Here is a 15,171-nt window from a genome sequence, read left to right as displayed (position 1 = left end):
GATGGGACATACATAAGGTTATACTAAGTAATAAGTGACATGTAATATGTTTAGACCTAATGGGACATACATAAGGTTATACTAAGTAATAAGTAACTTGTAATATGTGTAGACTTGATGGGACATGGATAAGGTTATACTAAGTAATAAGTAACATGTAATATGTGTAGGCTTGATGGGACATACATAAGGTTATACTAAGTAATAAGTAACATGTAATATGTGTAGACTTGATCTGACATGCATAAGGTTATACTAAGTAATAAGTAACATGTAATATGTGTAGACTTGATGGGACATACATAGGGCTATCCTAAGTAATAAGTAACATGTAATATGTGTAGCCTTGATGGGACATACATAAGGTTATACTAAGTAATAAGTAACGTAATATGTGTAGACTTGATGATACATACATAAGGCTATACTAAGTAATAAGTAACATGTAATATATGTAGACTTGAAGGGACATACATAAGGCTATACTAAGTAATAAGTAACATGTAATATGTGTAGACTTGATGGGACATACATAAGGCTATACTAAGTAATAAGTAACATGTAATATGTGTAGACTTGATAGGACATACATAAGGTTATACTAAGTAATAAGTAACATGTAATATGTGTAGACTTGATCTGACATACATAAGGTTATGCTAAGTAATATGTAACATGTAATATGTGTAGACTTGATGGGACATACATGATGGGACATACATAAGGTTATGCTAAGTAATATGTAACATGTAATTTGTGTAGACTTGATGGGACATACATAAGGCTATACTAAGTAATAAGTAACATGTAATATGTGTAGACTTGATAGGACATACATAAGGTTATACTAAGTAATAAGTAACATGTAATATGTGTAGACTTGATCTGACATACATAAGGTTATGCTAGGTAATACGTAACATGTAATTTGTGTAGACTTGATGGGACGTACATAAGGCTATACTAAGTAATAAGTAACATGTAATATGTGTAGACTTGATGGGACATACATAAGGTTATACTAAGTAATAAGTAACATGTAATATGTGTAGACTTGATGGGACATACATAAGGTTATACTAAGTAATAAGTAACATGTAATATGTGTAGACTTGATGGGACATACATAAGGTTATACTAAGTAATAAGTAACATGTAATATGTGTAGACTTGATGGGACATGCATAAGGTTATACTAAGTAATAAGTAACAAGTAATATGTGTAGACTTGATGGGACATACATAAGGCTATACTAAGTAATAAGTAACATGTAATATGTGTAGACTTGATGGGACATACATAAGGTTATACTAAGTAATAAGTAACATGTAATATGTGTAGACTTGATGGGACATACATAAGGCTATACTAAGTAATACGTAACATGTAATATGTGTAGTTAAACGTAAAAGGAAAGCTAAACACTGTTCTGAATCTAGAAACAGCAGTTCTGTTAGAGCTGCAGCGGTCAGCTATATGCAGCTTTCCTCAGCTAGTTCTGAAGAACTTTCATCCCCTAACTAACTCTGGAGAATCGGAAAGGGATTGAACACTTAAGATATTTACTGAAAGGGACAGTAAAGTCTAAATTAAACTTTCATAATTCAGATAGGGCATGTCATTTTAAACAACTTTCCAATTTACCTTTTTCAAATTGTGCTTTGTTCTCATGTTATTCTTTGTTGAAAGCTAAATCTAGGTAGGCTCATATGCTAATTTCTAAGCCCTCGAAGGCCGCCTCTTATCTGAATGCATGTGATAGTTTTTCACAGCTAGAGTACGTTAGTTCATGTGTGCCACATAGATAACATTGTGCTCACGTCTGTGGAGTTATTTTGGAGTCAGCACTAATTGCCTGAAAAGCAAGATCTGAGATAAGTAAGCTGTCTGCAGAAGTTTAGATACAAGGTATTAATATAACCGTGTTGGTTATGCAAAACTGAGGAATGGTAAATAAAGGGATTATATTTTTAAATAATATTTTTGGTGTTTACTGTCCCTTTTTAATGAGGTTTTAAGCACACTAGGTGTGTCTGAGTCTAAACCCTCCGAGGGAAAACAGGTACACAAATTAGAAGTTGAAAACCCCTGTTCCCAGTACCTTCATTGATGGTGGAAATTATATCCAAGGAGTAGGAAAAGCCAGTTGTCCCATTTTCTCCTTCTCCAAGCTTTCAGAGAATGTTTCCTGTTCTGGATAGCCATTTTGAAGTGTGGAATACTGTCCCAAAGGTAGACAGTGCCATTTCCACCCTGGCTGAGCACATACTATCCCTCTGGAAGATAGCACATCTTTCAAGGGACCCCAAGGATAGGAAGTTAGAGGGATATCTGAGAAAGGTCTTCCTTTATAGAGGTTCCCTGCCGTAGGTAAGCTGTGGTGGCTGGGGCTGCCAACTTTTGGTGTGACTCCTTATCTTAACTGAATTCGGTAGTCCCCTTTGGTGCTCATTCAGGCCCTAAAGAAAGCCAATATCTTTGATTGTGGGGCCATTATTTAGATAATTCATCTCAATGCCAAGAACTCTGGCTTCGCTGTGCTAGCTAGGAGGGCTCTCTGGCTGAAGTCTTGGTCTACGGACATGGTTTCCAAGTTTAGGTTATTATCTTTGGCCTTTAAGGGAAAATCCTTATTTGGCCTGGATTCCATCATTTCTACTGTCACTGGTTGAAAGGGTGCCTTTCTACCCAGGATAAGTAATCTCGAACTCCTTTCGTCTGAACAAGACACAGAGGAGTGCTTCAACAACCAAGTCTGAAACACCCAGGAGTACCTGGAAGCCAAAATCTGGTGTGGAACAAGAACAAATCCCAAAAAATTAACTCCAGACAACAAATCAGCATGAAGGGTCGGCTGCCGATCTGAGCTCAGCTCAAGTAGGGGGCAAGTTATATCTATTTCAGTCCATTCAGGATCTTTGGGTTCTGGAAAATATATCTCAGGGATACAAAAAAGTTTTCCGATCTTGTCTTCTAAGGGGCAGGTTCCTCTTTTCAAGGATCTCTTCTGCTGTGTAGAAGATCTGGTGTCTATGGGAGTTGTTGTCCCTGTATCTCTAGCAGAGGGAGGAAGAGGGTTCTATTCAAACCTCTTCATCGTTCCCCAAAAAGGAGGGAACCTTTCTTTCCAGCTTAGACCTGAAGTGACTCAACAAATTTGTAAGGCTACCTTCATTCAAAAAATGGAAACTATCAGGTCAATTCTTCCCCTGCCGCAGGAAGGTCAATTCAAGACCACCATAGATCTGAATAATGCATAACTTCACATTACAATTTACCAAGATCATTACCAGCATCTACGTTTTGCCTTCCTGGACAAGCATTACCAATTCAGTGCTCTCCCATTTGGTTTAGCCACAGCTCCCAGGATTTTTACATAAGTTCTAGGGTCACGCTATAGGGGATTTCTATGGCGCCATACTTGGATGATATCTTGGTTCAGGCACCATCCTTACATTTAGCGGCATCTCACACAGATAAGTTAAACCTGGAAAAAAAAATCAGCATGCGTATTTATCTCACAGATCAACACAGGGAGAAACTTCAGACTGCCTGCCGTCTACTTCAATCCACCCCTCAGCCTTCGGTGGCTCAATGCTTGGAGGTGGTATGTCTTATGGTTGCGTCTTCGGACGCTATTTCTTTTGCTCGTTTTCATCTGAGACCTCTATAGTTATATATGCTCAGGCAATGGAATTTGAATTATTTAGACCTGTCTCAGGTAATATCTCTGGATCCAGAGACAAGAAAGTCTCTCTCCTGGTGGCTGTCTCAAGAACCCTTTCTCCAGGGCATGTGCTTCCTGTGCCCATCCTTGGAAATTTTAACAACTGATGCGAGTTTGACAGGCTGGGGTTCTCTAAGAGCTCAGGGAACCTGGTGACCAGAGGAAGCGATTCTCCCGATTAATGTTCTGCAGCTTGGAGCCAACTTCAACACTCTTCTGTCGTGGCCCTAGTTTCGTCCATTCTATTAAATTTCAATTTAACATGACTACCGTAGCCTATGTCAATCACCAGGGCAGAACTCTAAGCTCTCTGATGGTGCTGGAAGTGTCTTGTATTCTTCATTGGGCTGAAACCTAGCAATGCCAAATATCAGCCATCCACATTCCAGGTGTGGAGAACTGGGAAGTGGATTTTCCGAGTAGGCAGTCTCTGCACTCCGAGGAAAGGTCTCTAAACCAGGAGTTTTTTTGCGAGATCACCCGCAGGTAGGGATGCTCAGAGATAGATCTGATGGCTGCCCGTCTTAATTCCAAACCTCCGAGATACGGATTGAGAGATCCTCAGGCTGTGGACGCCTTAACAATTCCTTTGCACTTTAGTGTATCTTTTTTTTTTTTTTCCAATTGTTCTGATTCCTTGAGTAATAACTTGAATCAAACAGGAGAGAATTTCAGCGATCATGTTAGCTCCTGTATGGCCATGTAAGACTTTAGTATGCAGACCTTGTGAGAATGATGTCTGCTCCTCCATGACGGCTTCCTCAGAGGCCGGACCTTCTGGCTCAGGGTCTGTTATTCTATCAAAATCTAGATTCTCTAAGGCTAACTGCATGGAGATTGACTGAATAATTTAGTCCCAGAGAGGATTCTCCGAGACTGTAATTGATACTCTGATTCAGTCATGTAAGCCTGTTACCAGATGTATTTCCCATAAAGTGTGGAGTGATTATCTGTCTTGGTGTGTGGAACGTGGTTTCCTTTGGTACATAGTAAAGACTCCACGTATGCTTCAGTTTCTAAAGGAGGGTTTGGAGAAGAGCCTGTTGGCTAGTTCTCTTAAAATTCAGATTTCTGCACTTTCTGTTTTATTGCACAAGAGGTTGGCTCGTTTGCCAGATGTTCAGTTGTTTGTTAAAGCTATTGCTAGAATTAGACCTTAGAATTAGAGTTCTTCAACAGGCTATGTTTGAGCCTATGCATTCTATTGATATTAAGTTACTAACTTGGAAAGTGTTGTTTCTGTTAGCTATTTCTTCTGCTTGTAGTGTTTCGGAATTGCCTGTATGATCCAACTTATCTGGTGTTCCCTTCAGATAAGGCTGTACCTCTGACAAAGACGGGGTTTTTACCTAAGGTTATCCTAACACATAATATTAATCAAGAAATTGTCCCATCCCTTTGTCCCAATCCTTCTTCCTCCAAGGAGAGGTTATTGCATAATCTGTATGCGGTTAGAGCCTTAAAGTTTTATCTTCATGCTACCAAGGAATTTTGTCAATCTTCTTCTTTGTTTATCTTGTTTTCTGTTAAGTGCAAGGGTCAGAAGGCCACAGCTGTTACTCTATCCTCCTGGCTCAGACGTTTGATTCGCATGGCTTATATAGAAGTGGGTCAGCAGCCTCCATCCCGGGTTGCAGCACATTCTACCTATGCGATGTCTATTTCCTTGGCCTTCAAGAATGAGGCTTCAGTTAAACAGATCTGTAGGGCTGCTACCTGATCTTCATTCCATACTTTCACAAAATTGTACTGATATGATGTTTTTGCCTCATCAGAGGCATCTTTTGGGAAAAGGTTCTTCAAGCGGTGGTACTTAGTATTTAATGACTGACCATCCCTACTTTTCCCTCCCTAAAATTTTCGTGGACTCCTCAGCTTGGGTATTGGTTTCCCATAGGTCACTGCCATTAGAAAGAAAATATGATACTGACCTTACCAGATAAATTATTTTCTTTCTTGGCAGTGAGAGTCCACGAACCTGCAGTTAAATATTATGGTGGCAGTCTTATGGCACCTCATTACCCTTTTTATATCTCTAATTTTCCTTATCCTCGGCTTAAACTACTGAGAGGTTAGAGGAAGTGAGAGGGATATATCAATGCTCTATTTGGGGTGGCTTTACCTCCTCCTGGTGGCCAGGTGAAGTATTTCCCATAGGTTATGAATGGAATGGACTCTCACTGCTAAGAAAGAACATAATTTATACTTATCTGATAAATTATTTTATTTCCATTTGTAGGAGCCTAAATCATAACCTGGTACTTTTTTATAAGTATCATAGTAATAAGCTTTATGGTTCCATATTTTATTTATTCACCTTTATAAAACTAATACTTGTGTTTTCTAATACAGTTAGTCATTGATAATCAAAACATTGTTGTTTTCCTTCATGCACTAAATGAGTATTAATAGAGTATCTAATCATGTCCCTTTATGTGAGTGAGAAAAGCAAGGGGATAGCACCTGATATTATCATTGCATATGCCTATGACTCTCTCAGGTGCCACCATGGTAATAATCTGATAGCCACCTGATCATATGACTCTCCATTACCTCTATAAGGTTTATGCACATTTTGTATTAGGGAGCTCCCATTGTATAACCACAGTTTACAGCAGAAGTATGATTTAATACAAAAAGCTTTATGTGAATTTATCTAGGCAGGTGTCCTGCACAGTTTGTAAATTTCCTTGGGGTTCCTATGCTGAGGGGTATTTTTATTTACAGAACAACTAGCGTCTCCACCAATCAAACAGGAAGAGGTGGATTATATTCAAGTGTCGGTGGGGGGACATGAGTCAGATGATGTCACAGGTACTTCCAGAGGTATGGACATCTTAATAAGCATGTACTGTGTGCCCACACCTGGCGTTGTATGTGTCTGCCAGTTCTATGGCGTGCTTGGGTAATCCAGACTGTGTGTGCCAGTGAGTTCTTTAACATTGCTCAGCACTTCCTATGCCATTTGAGTAATGTGGTATGTGTATTCGGGCACAGTTTTCTTTCTGTCAGTGTGTAGAACAGCTGTTGGAAATAGACAGAATCCCATAGTTTTCTTTTTAGTTAAAGGGACAATGTTCTCAAATATTTTCTCTTTTTATCTAAAAGTTAATATGTTATAGATAGGAGTCTTTTTTAAAGTATTCCAAATGCAGCTTAATTTTTGGTGTTTATTGTTATTAAATAGTCAAACCATTGTCCTACCTGCCTATCTCAGTACGTACGTAAAGTTGTTTATTCCTAAGGAGCACCATTCATTTGTATGCTTGTCTTTATCTTTCACCATGTGCACTTGTGCTAACTATGGAGTGTGAAAATTGAGAAGAGCTCAACATACGCTTGTGCGTGTAATTTGAGAGTTTTATCTAACTGCACTGTTTGTTTTTGCATTCTGTTTGAGACAAAAAAACTTCATGGTTGCTATGGTGACTCCTGTGTGTCTGTGCCTATACTTATTTCGGCAGCAAGTTCTGCGCTGCTTTTAGATCATCAATATATTTATAATTAGAACAGTGTGACAATTCTCAGTAGTATTTACTATTGAGTACTTGTCACACTGTACTCACTATACATATATTTATCTCCTACATGTGGCTCAGAACTTTCTGCCAAAATATCATCTTATTCAAATCAGAAGAGGGACCCATCTCAAGCAGTTACATAAGCTGCGACCAATAAAATTATCATCTCTTGTATAGTTTTGTCCATCTTCTGCACCTATACAAGGTCTGTTCATGGCCTCAGAGTTCCTATGATGTATAGCTAAAAAAAACCAACTTAATTTATTCCAAAGGCAGGGAGAGTCCACGACTTCATACCTTACTGTTGGGAATATCAACACCTGGCAATCAGGAGGAGGCAAAGACACCCCAGCCAAAAGCTATAAATACATGAGTGCCTTACCTATCTCTGGAAAACGGAAGAGAAAGGTTAAATACAGCTCTACAGATCTAGATTTATCAAACTTTCAATCTGAATTAGCTAGTATGTCTCTGCTCTCTGAGATAGAATTAACTTCGGTAGCGTCAGAGTGCGAACTGTTGGAATCAGATGTCAGCAGCTAAGCCGACTCCTTTTGAGGAGCCCTCTTTCAGGTTTAAAATTGAACATCTGCGCTTCCTTTTAAATGAGGTTTTATCTACCTTAGAGGTTCCTAAAGTTAAGATTCCTGAGGAACCTAGAATTCCTAAACTAGATAGAGTATATGAGGACAAGAAGGCTCCACAGTCCTTCCCGGTTCCAGTTCGCATGGCAAACATTATTACTAGTGAATGGGAAAGAATTGGAATGCCATTCTCCCCTTATTTTACCTTTTTAAGAAATTATTTCTGGCTCCTGACTCCCATCTGGAGCTGTGGAGCTCCATTCCTAAGGTGGATGGAGCCATTTCAATGCTCGCTAAGCGTACTACCATTCCTCTAGAGGATAGTTCTTCCTTTAGGGAGCCTATGGATAAGAAATTGGAGAGCTATTTAAGAAGAATGTTCCAACATATGGGATATCTTTTTTTCAGCCGGCAGCAGCGGTAGCCACCATTGCTGGGGCTGCCACCTATTAATGTGACTCCCTGGCAGAGCTCATTGAATTTGAAACCCCTATCGAGGATATCCAGGATAGGATTAAGGCCTCTACTCCCTTGTGTAGTGGGAGCAAGCCCCAGTGCTTTGAATAGCTCCTTCCTGGCCTTGAAGGACCTGGTTTGCAAATCTGTTGAGACTGTCCTAGTTTCCTCCTTGGAGGTTCCCTTCTCGGCAGGACCTTCTAATTCACGGTCCATTCCTACACCAAAATCTAGATTCTCTGAGGCTGACTGCGTGGAAATTGAAAGTTTATTACTGTCCAAGAGAGGATTCTCTGATAGTGTCATACATATTAATTCAAGCTTGTAAGCCAGTTACTCAACGCATCTACCATAAATTATGGAGGACTTATTTGCACTGGTGTGAGGAACGCAGTTTTCCATGGTACAAAGTGAAGGTTGCTAGAATTTTAACTTTTCTCCAAGACGGTTTGGAGAAGGGTCTATCTGCTAGCTCGCTAATGGGCCAGATCTCAGCTCTGTCAGTCTTACTGCACAAGAGATTAGCTGATCTTCTGAAAGTGCAGTCTTTTGTTTAGGCTCAGACTAGAATCAGACCTGTATTCAAACATGTTGCTCCGCCTTGCAGCCTCAATCTTGTGCTTCAAGTTTTGCAGCAGGCTCCGTTTGAGCCCATGCACACTATTGTGTTCCATGCTGACAAGGCGGTTTTGCGTACAAGGTTAGGTTTCCTTCCTAAGGTTGTGTCAGATCACAACATCAATCAAGAGATTGTGGTTCCTTCTTTTTCTCCAAATCCTTCTATTGCAAAGGAATGGTTGCTCCATAATCTGGATGTTGTTCGTGCCTTGAAATTCTACCTTCAGGCTACTAAGGAGTTCAGACAATCTTCATCCTTGTTTGTCCTTCATGCAGGTAGGCGCAAGAACCAGAAGGCGACTGCAATTTCCTTATCCTTGTGGTTGAGGAGTGTCATCCACTTAGCCTACAAGACAGCGGGACAACAGCCTCCTGAGAGAACATCTCATTCTACTAGGGCAGTTGCTTCCTCCTGGGATTTTAACAAAGCCTCTATGGATCAGATTTGTAAGGCGGCTACCTGGTCCTACTTACATACTTTTTCCAAGTTTTATAAATTCAATGTGTATGCTTCGGCTGAAGCAGCTTTTGGGAGAAAAGTGTTACAGGCTGTGGTGCCCTCAGTTTAGGGTCCGCCTTTCTTTTTTTTTTTCTCTCCCAATTTTCACTCGGTGTCCTCTGGAGCTTGGGTATTGGTTCCCAACAGTAAGGAATGAAGTTGTGTACTCTCCCTGCCTTTGGAAAAAAAACTAAATGTATGCTTCCCAGATAAATTTCTTTCTTTCCTGGCAGGAAGAGTCCACGGCCCCACCCGTAATATTTTTTAGGTGGCTTCCCTATTTTTTTTCTACTGGCACCTCTATGCCCTAATGTTTCTCCTGCTTTTCCTTGTTCCCTCAGCTGAATAACTGGGGGAATAGGGGAAGTGGGAGGGATATTTATAGCCTTTGGCTGGGGTGTCTTTGCCTCCTCCTGGTGGCCCGGTGTTGATATTCCCAACAGTAAGGACTGAAGTCGTGGACTCTCCCTGCCAGGACAGAAAGGAATTTATCTGGTAAGCATAAATTTTGTTTCTGCTGATTGTGTGCTGTGAGCCTTGCATTGTGCTTAGTCTGCTCCTACCAATGTACTGTTAACCACATGGTGTAGCTAATATTGTAAATTAATGTCCGTTATGTAAGGCTTATTGCAGGTTACAGTACGACTAGTGGGCTGTAAAGTGCATAGGTAATGCTTGAACTTATGTGTAATTGATCATCAGCAGTGTAAATGGTATTGCGTATACTGTTACTTCCTGTATTGTTTTTGGTGTGAAATAATGGTGCCGTAATATTTTCCCAGATAGTGACCCAGAGCTACCGCACAGTGAGATGGATGAGTTTTGGCTTCGCGGAGCATCTGAAGACCCTGACATAAGAGAACATTCCAGCATGTCCAACCAAGGTCAATAACCAGTTGCTGCTTTTAACACATTGTTCCTCTCACAAAGACGTCATGAGCTTAATATGTGTAAATGAGAGGAGAGAGAGGATGTACCGAAAGTTACCAAAGCATGATCTCAGGTTGGAGGGCAGCAGGTTCAGAAGTCATTTCTGTAAGGAATTTACAGTAGTCGTGTTTGGGTCACGGGATAGACATTCAGTAAAGGTGGTGTATGTGTATCTCAGGCACTAAGTTTACTTACATTTATCCTGAGAATTCCTCATACTTTACACAGATTATAGGCAGACTTATCATTCATCGCAGTGATTCAGGGTAGAAAGGACTTTTATTGGATAATCAAACTTAATACACAGGTTCAAGAGGGTTTTAATTGAGATCGGGAGTAAAACCTTTAATAATACCAATAGATTCCTGACGTAAAGTTCAGTTTCCCAGAACTCTTCCTCCTCCCCCCCCCCAGCATTGTTTCTTGACTTTAGAATTAATAGTGAGAGAGTTAGCAACATTAGTCTGTGAACACTATTTTTGTAAATTTATATAATTTTAATATTTATTTTACTGTGATTAGGATACCATGTGCGTATTTTAAGTTATTTAACCCTTTGAGTGCTAATGACGGCTCTAAGCCGTCAGAGTTTTCCACTCTGGTGCTAATGACAGCTCAGAGCCGTCACTAGCACAGATCTCACCTTGAGGGAGATCTGGGGCCTCCCACCCGCTCCTACCCCGGCGATCGTGCCTGTAGCGTGACAGGCATCGCCGGGGCTTCCCGTTTTGCGTGGTGACGTCACACGCAATAACGTGATGACGTCACCGTGCAACTTTATTTATACTTAACAATGTTAAGTATAGGAGCAGGGGGCATGCTGCTTAGAAGCCTGTATCTCGGGCATCTAAGCAGCTACAGACCCCCAAGACCCACCATTGGAAAGGCAATCACCCAACAGTGTAAGTATTGGGGGTCTGAAAAGAAAAAAAAATGTTCAAAAAATAAAAAAAACATTAAAAAATCTTAGCACCCTGGTGGGAAAGTGCTTATCACTCAAAGGGTTAATTAAGTCTGATTCTCCGTCCTTGCTCTTAGCAATGATTTACTATTCTTGTTTTTTAGTTAACTTGTCAGTTCTTTTGGGTTCATTTTGATTTTAGACATAAGCAAACAGTAGATGATGAATACTCTTAAATAGCTAAGGGGTTAAACAGTTAAGGGGTTAAACGTATTGTTAGTCAAATAAAAAAGGTATCAGTACTTATGCATCTGAATCTATGGACTAACATGCCCATTTCAATCAATATAGTTCTATTCAGAGCCTTCTTGGCTCCTAAGATTTGTCCAGCCCTGTTTTATTTATTACAAACATACTAGGGACTTGTGTTAGATGATGAGCACAATAAACTTACTCCTCTTTCCAATTCACAGAGAATGGGCATTTGGACACAAACCTGAAAGACTTGCCTGGCTCAGAGTATATCTTGAATGGTTCCCTGTACAAATGGAGCGGGTGGCATAACAACGTTGGCATACTTTCACCCCTTCCTCAGCACAGGAGAGACAGGCCATATCAGTGTAATGAATGTGACAAAAGCTTCTCTGATCTCTCCCGCTTCCTCCGGCATCAGATCAGTCACACTGGTGGGCGGCCTTATCACTGTCGCCACTGTGTGAAGACCTTTCGTCAACCGTATGAGCTTATGGTCCACCAGCGAGTGCACACGGGAGAGAAACCTTATCACTGCACTGTATGCGGGAAAAAGTTTATTAAAAACTCCATCTTGAAAGTGCACCAGAGGATTCACACGGGGGAGAGGCCGTACAAGTGTACACTATGCGCCAAGAGCTTTGTGCAGTCGCACCATCTTAAGACTCACCAGAAAACCCATATAGGTGGAAGAAGACAAAATTACTGAAATGTTTCCACAGCGACCCACATCTGAGGAACTATTCAACACAGATTAAAGCTCCTATTCACAGGCGTTTGTCTGTAGCTGCTCTGTCATAAACTGTTGAGTTGACTGCATAAGTGGGCAGCTGTTCACCAAACATGTTTTATTGACGGCATTCAATCTGATCACTATGGCTAGATTTTTGGACATTACTGTCCCAGGAACATTGAGATAAGTTAAGTTTATTCAAGAGAGGCTGATTTCCCACTTACAGAAAAAACTATTTAGCCACGAAGATTGGTGAAAAAACAAAAAGCTAGATATTATTTTGTCTCTGCTGCTGCTGGCCTTTAATACTGTGCCTATTGCGGTTCTTTGACTCTGGTAGATAGATCTAAGGCTGACAGTGTGTTCTACTAAATTAGAGAGGTCTTTTATTTAGCTTTGCATGAAAGGTTTTCATATGTGTGGGTAATGTGCATTTCTTTCCCTAGCTATTAAGTCCCATACTCCAGAAGTAAATATTTATTTTTACAATTCCAAAGCACTTAGTACAATTCTGATTGCGCCAGTATAAGCATTAATGCAGGACTACATATACTACAACACCATGCTTCTTTATGGATGTGTTAATCAGGCGAGAGACGCATGCATAACAGGACGTTTACACTTGCTGGAAGCCACGGCTGATACCATCAGGTCTAAGCACTTTAGCTCTCCTATGACCCATGTTTTGTTTAGAAGAAATAATAAGAGAATACAAATTAAACCTTTATGTTAAGTCTCAGACTTGGTGCTCTTGTTACTGATGTGTGCTTATGTTTGTTGTATTCTGCTCCCCTTATTTGTTGTAAGTTCCCTTGTAGGTTTATGAGTATTGAGTGGAGCGCAGTCGCGATTTATGCTAAAATGATTACTGCAACCTCCGCTCTGGTTAACTGTTATGCGAAACTAAAAAGTGTCACAAAACACATCAAAAATACATTACAAAGTACAGTTACACTCATAATTACACTATATAATACAAATTATTCAAGAAATTAATGAGGTATGAGATCTCAGTTCTTAGAAAAAAAGGCAGCAAAGAGCTTTGACATAGAGATACATACATATACATGTCTAAAGATGTATATGTATGTGTGTGTGTATGTATATATATATATATATACATACATATGTATTTATATGCATATATATGTATTTACAGACATATATATATATATGTTACATATGCTACATATATCTGCACCCAGGCTGTTGTCTCTTGGTGGGCTGAACTGGAAATTGCTTGGATATATATATACACACACATATAAACAAATACATATGTACATATGTATGTCCAGAAGGAGGCAAAGACACCCCAGCCAGAGCTTAAGTTTCCTCCCACTTCCAATACTCCCCCAGTCATTCTTTGCCTCTGTAACATGGAGGTGGCGAAGATGGTGCTCTGAAGAAAATGGAATAGTCTTTTATTGGTAGATAGGACTGGGGTTATTGCTGTGTCCATGTAAACCTCTTAGTAAGAGTATTGGTAGCTGTTAGCTCTGTCTTTGCTAACACCCCCACCTGGCAACCAGTGTTAAGTTTACACTGCTTTTCTTTCTACTTTAGGTTCTTCTCAGAAGTCTGGATGACATTGTCAGACCTGGAAGTTCTGTACCTTTTCCTTGTATAGGGGAGCTGTGAAGACGCTATATAGGAGTTTTTGAGTCTCCTAGAGACTTTCTACTGAGCCTGGGGACACATATTTAGCCCTTATATAAGGGGATTATTTCTTTCATGTAATTAGCAAGAGTCCATGAGCTAGTGAAGTATGGGATATACATTCCTACCAGGAGGGGCAAAGTTTCCCAAACCTCAAAATGCCTATAAATACACCCCTCACCACACCCACAAATCAGTTTTACAAACTTTGCCTCCTATGAAGGTGGTGAAGTAAGTTTGTGCTAGATTCTACGTTGATATGCGCTCCGCAGCAGGTTGGAGCCCGGTTTTCCTCTCAGCGTGCAGTGAATGTCAGAGGGATGTGAGGAGAGTATTGCCTATTTGAATTCAATGATCTCCTTCTACGGGGTCTATTTCATAGGTTCTCTGTTATCGGTCATAGAGATTCATCTCTTACCTCCCTTTTCAGATCGACGATATACTCTTATATATACCATTACCTCTACTGATTCTCGTTTCAGTACTGGTTTGGCTTTCTACTACATGTAGATGAGTGTCCTGGGGTAAGTAAGTCTTATTTTCTGTGACACTCTAAGCTATGGTTGGGCACTTTTATATAAAGTTCTAAATATATGTGTTTAAACATTTATTTGCCTTGATTCAGGATGTTCAACGTTCCTTTTTTCAGACAGTCAGTTTCATATTTGGGATAATGCATATGAATAAATCAATTTTTTCTCACAGGTTTTTGGTATGCGGATCTTGTCCGGATGGCCACTTGCCAACCGTGGACTCTTCCGTTAAGACCAGACCTTCTATCACAAGGTCCTTTTTTTCCATCAGGATCTCAAATCCTTAAATTTGAAGGTATGGAGATTGAATGCTTGATTCTCAGTCATAGAGGTTTCTCTGACTCTGTGATTAATACTATGTTACAGGCTCGTAAATCTGTATCTAGGAAGATATATTATCGAGTCTGGAAGATTTCCATTTCTTGGTGTTTTTCTCATCTTTTTTCTTGGCATTCTTTTAGAATTCCTAGAATTTTACAGTTTCTTCAGGATGGTTTGGATAAAGGTTTGTCTGCAAGTTCCTTGAAAGGACAAATCTCTGCTCTTTCTGTTCTTTTTCACAGAAAGATTGCTAGTCTTCTTGATATTCATTGTTTTGTACAAGCTTTGGTTCGTATAAAACCTGTTATTAAGTCAATTTCTCCTCCTTGGAGTTTGAATTTGGTTCTGGGGGCTCTTCAAGCTCTTCCGTTTGAACCTATGCATTCGCTGGACATTAAATTACTTTCTTGGAAAGTTCTGTTTCTTTTGGCCATCT

At 40.0% G+C, this 15,171-nt stretch overlaps 1 protein-coding gene across 3 annotated transcripts in view; it reads left to right on the top strand.

Annotated features, from left to right (window-relative positions):
* The window catches only part of LOC128655847 (zinc finger protein 300), a 332,246-nt gene extending 319,283 nt beyond the window's left edge, over positions 1-12,963 (top strand). For 2 of the 3 annotated variants that reach the window (XM_053709409.1, XM_053709410.1), the window contains exons 8-10: positions 6,456-6,554; positions 10,189-10,290; positions 11,711-12,963. In XM_053709409.1, the coding sequence (XP_053565384.1) occupies positions 6,456-6,554; positions 10,189-10,290; positions 11,711-12,198 (689 nt within the window). In that variant the 3' untranslated portion in view covers positions 12,199-12,963. The remainder of the gene's footprint in view (positions 1-6,455; positions 6,555-10,188; positions 10,291-11,710) is intronic. The other variant, XM_053709411.1, reaches the window with a different exon arrangement.
* The last annotated feature ends 2,208 nt before the right edge of the window (positions 12,964-15,171 follow it).

This window comes from Bombina bombina, chromosome 4, assembly GCF_027579735.1.
Source record: "Bombina bombina isolate aBomBom1 chromosome 4, aBomBom1.pri, whole genome shotgun sequence".
Classification (NCBI taxonomy): domain Eukaryota; kingdom Metazoa; phylum Chordata; class Amphibia; order Anura; family Bombinatoridae; genus Bombina; species Bombina bombina.
The sequence above is the reverse complement of the archived record's forward strand: the minus strand, read 5'-3'. Positions and strand labels throughout refer to the sequence as shown.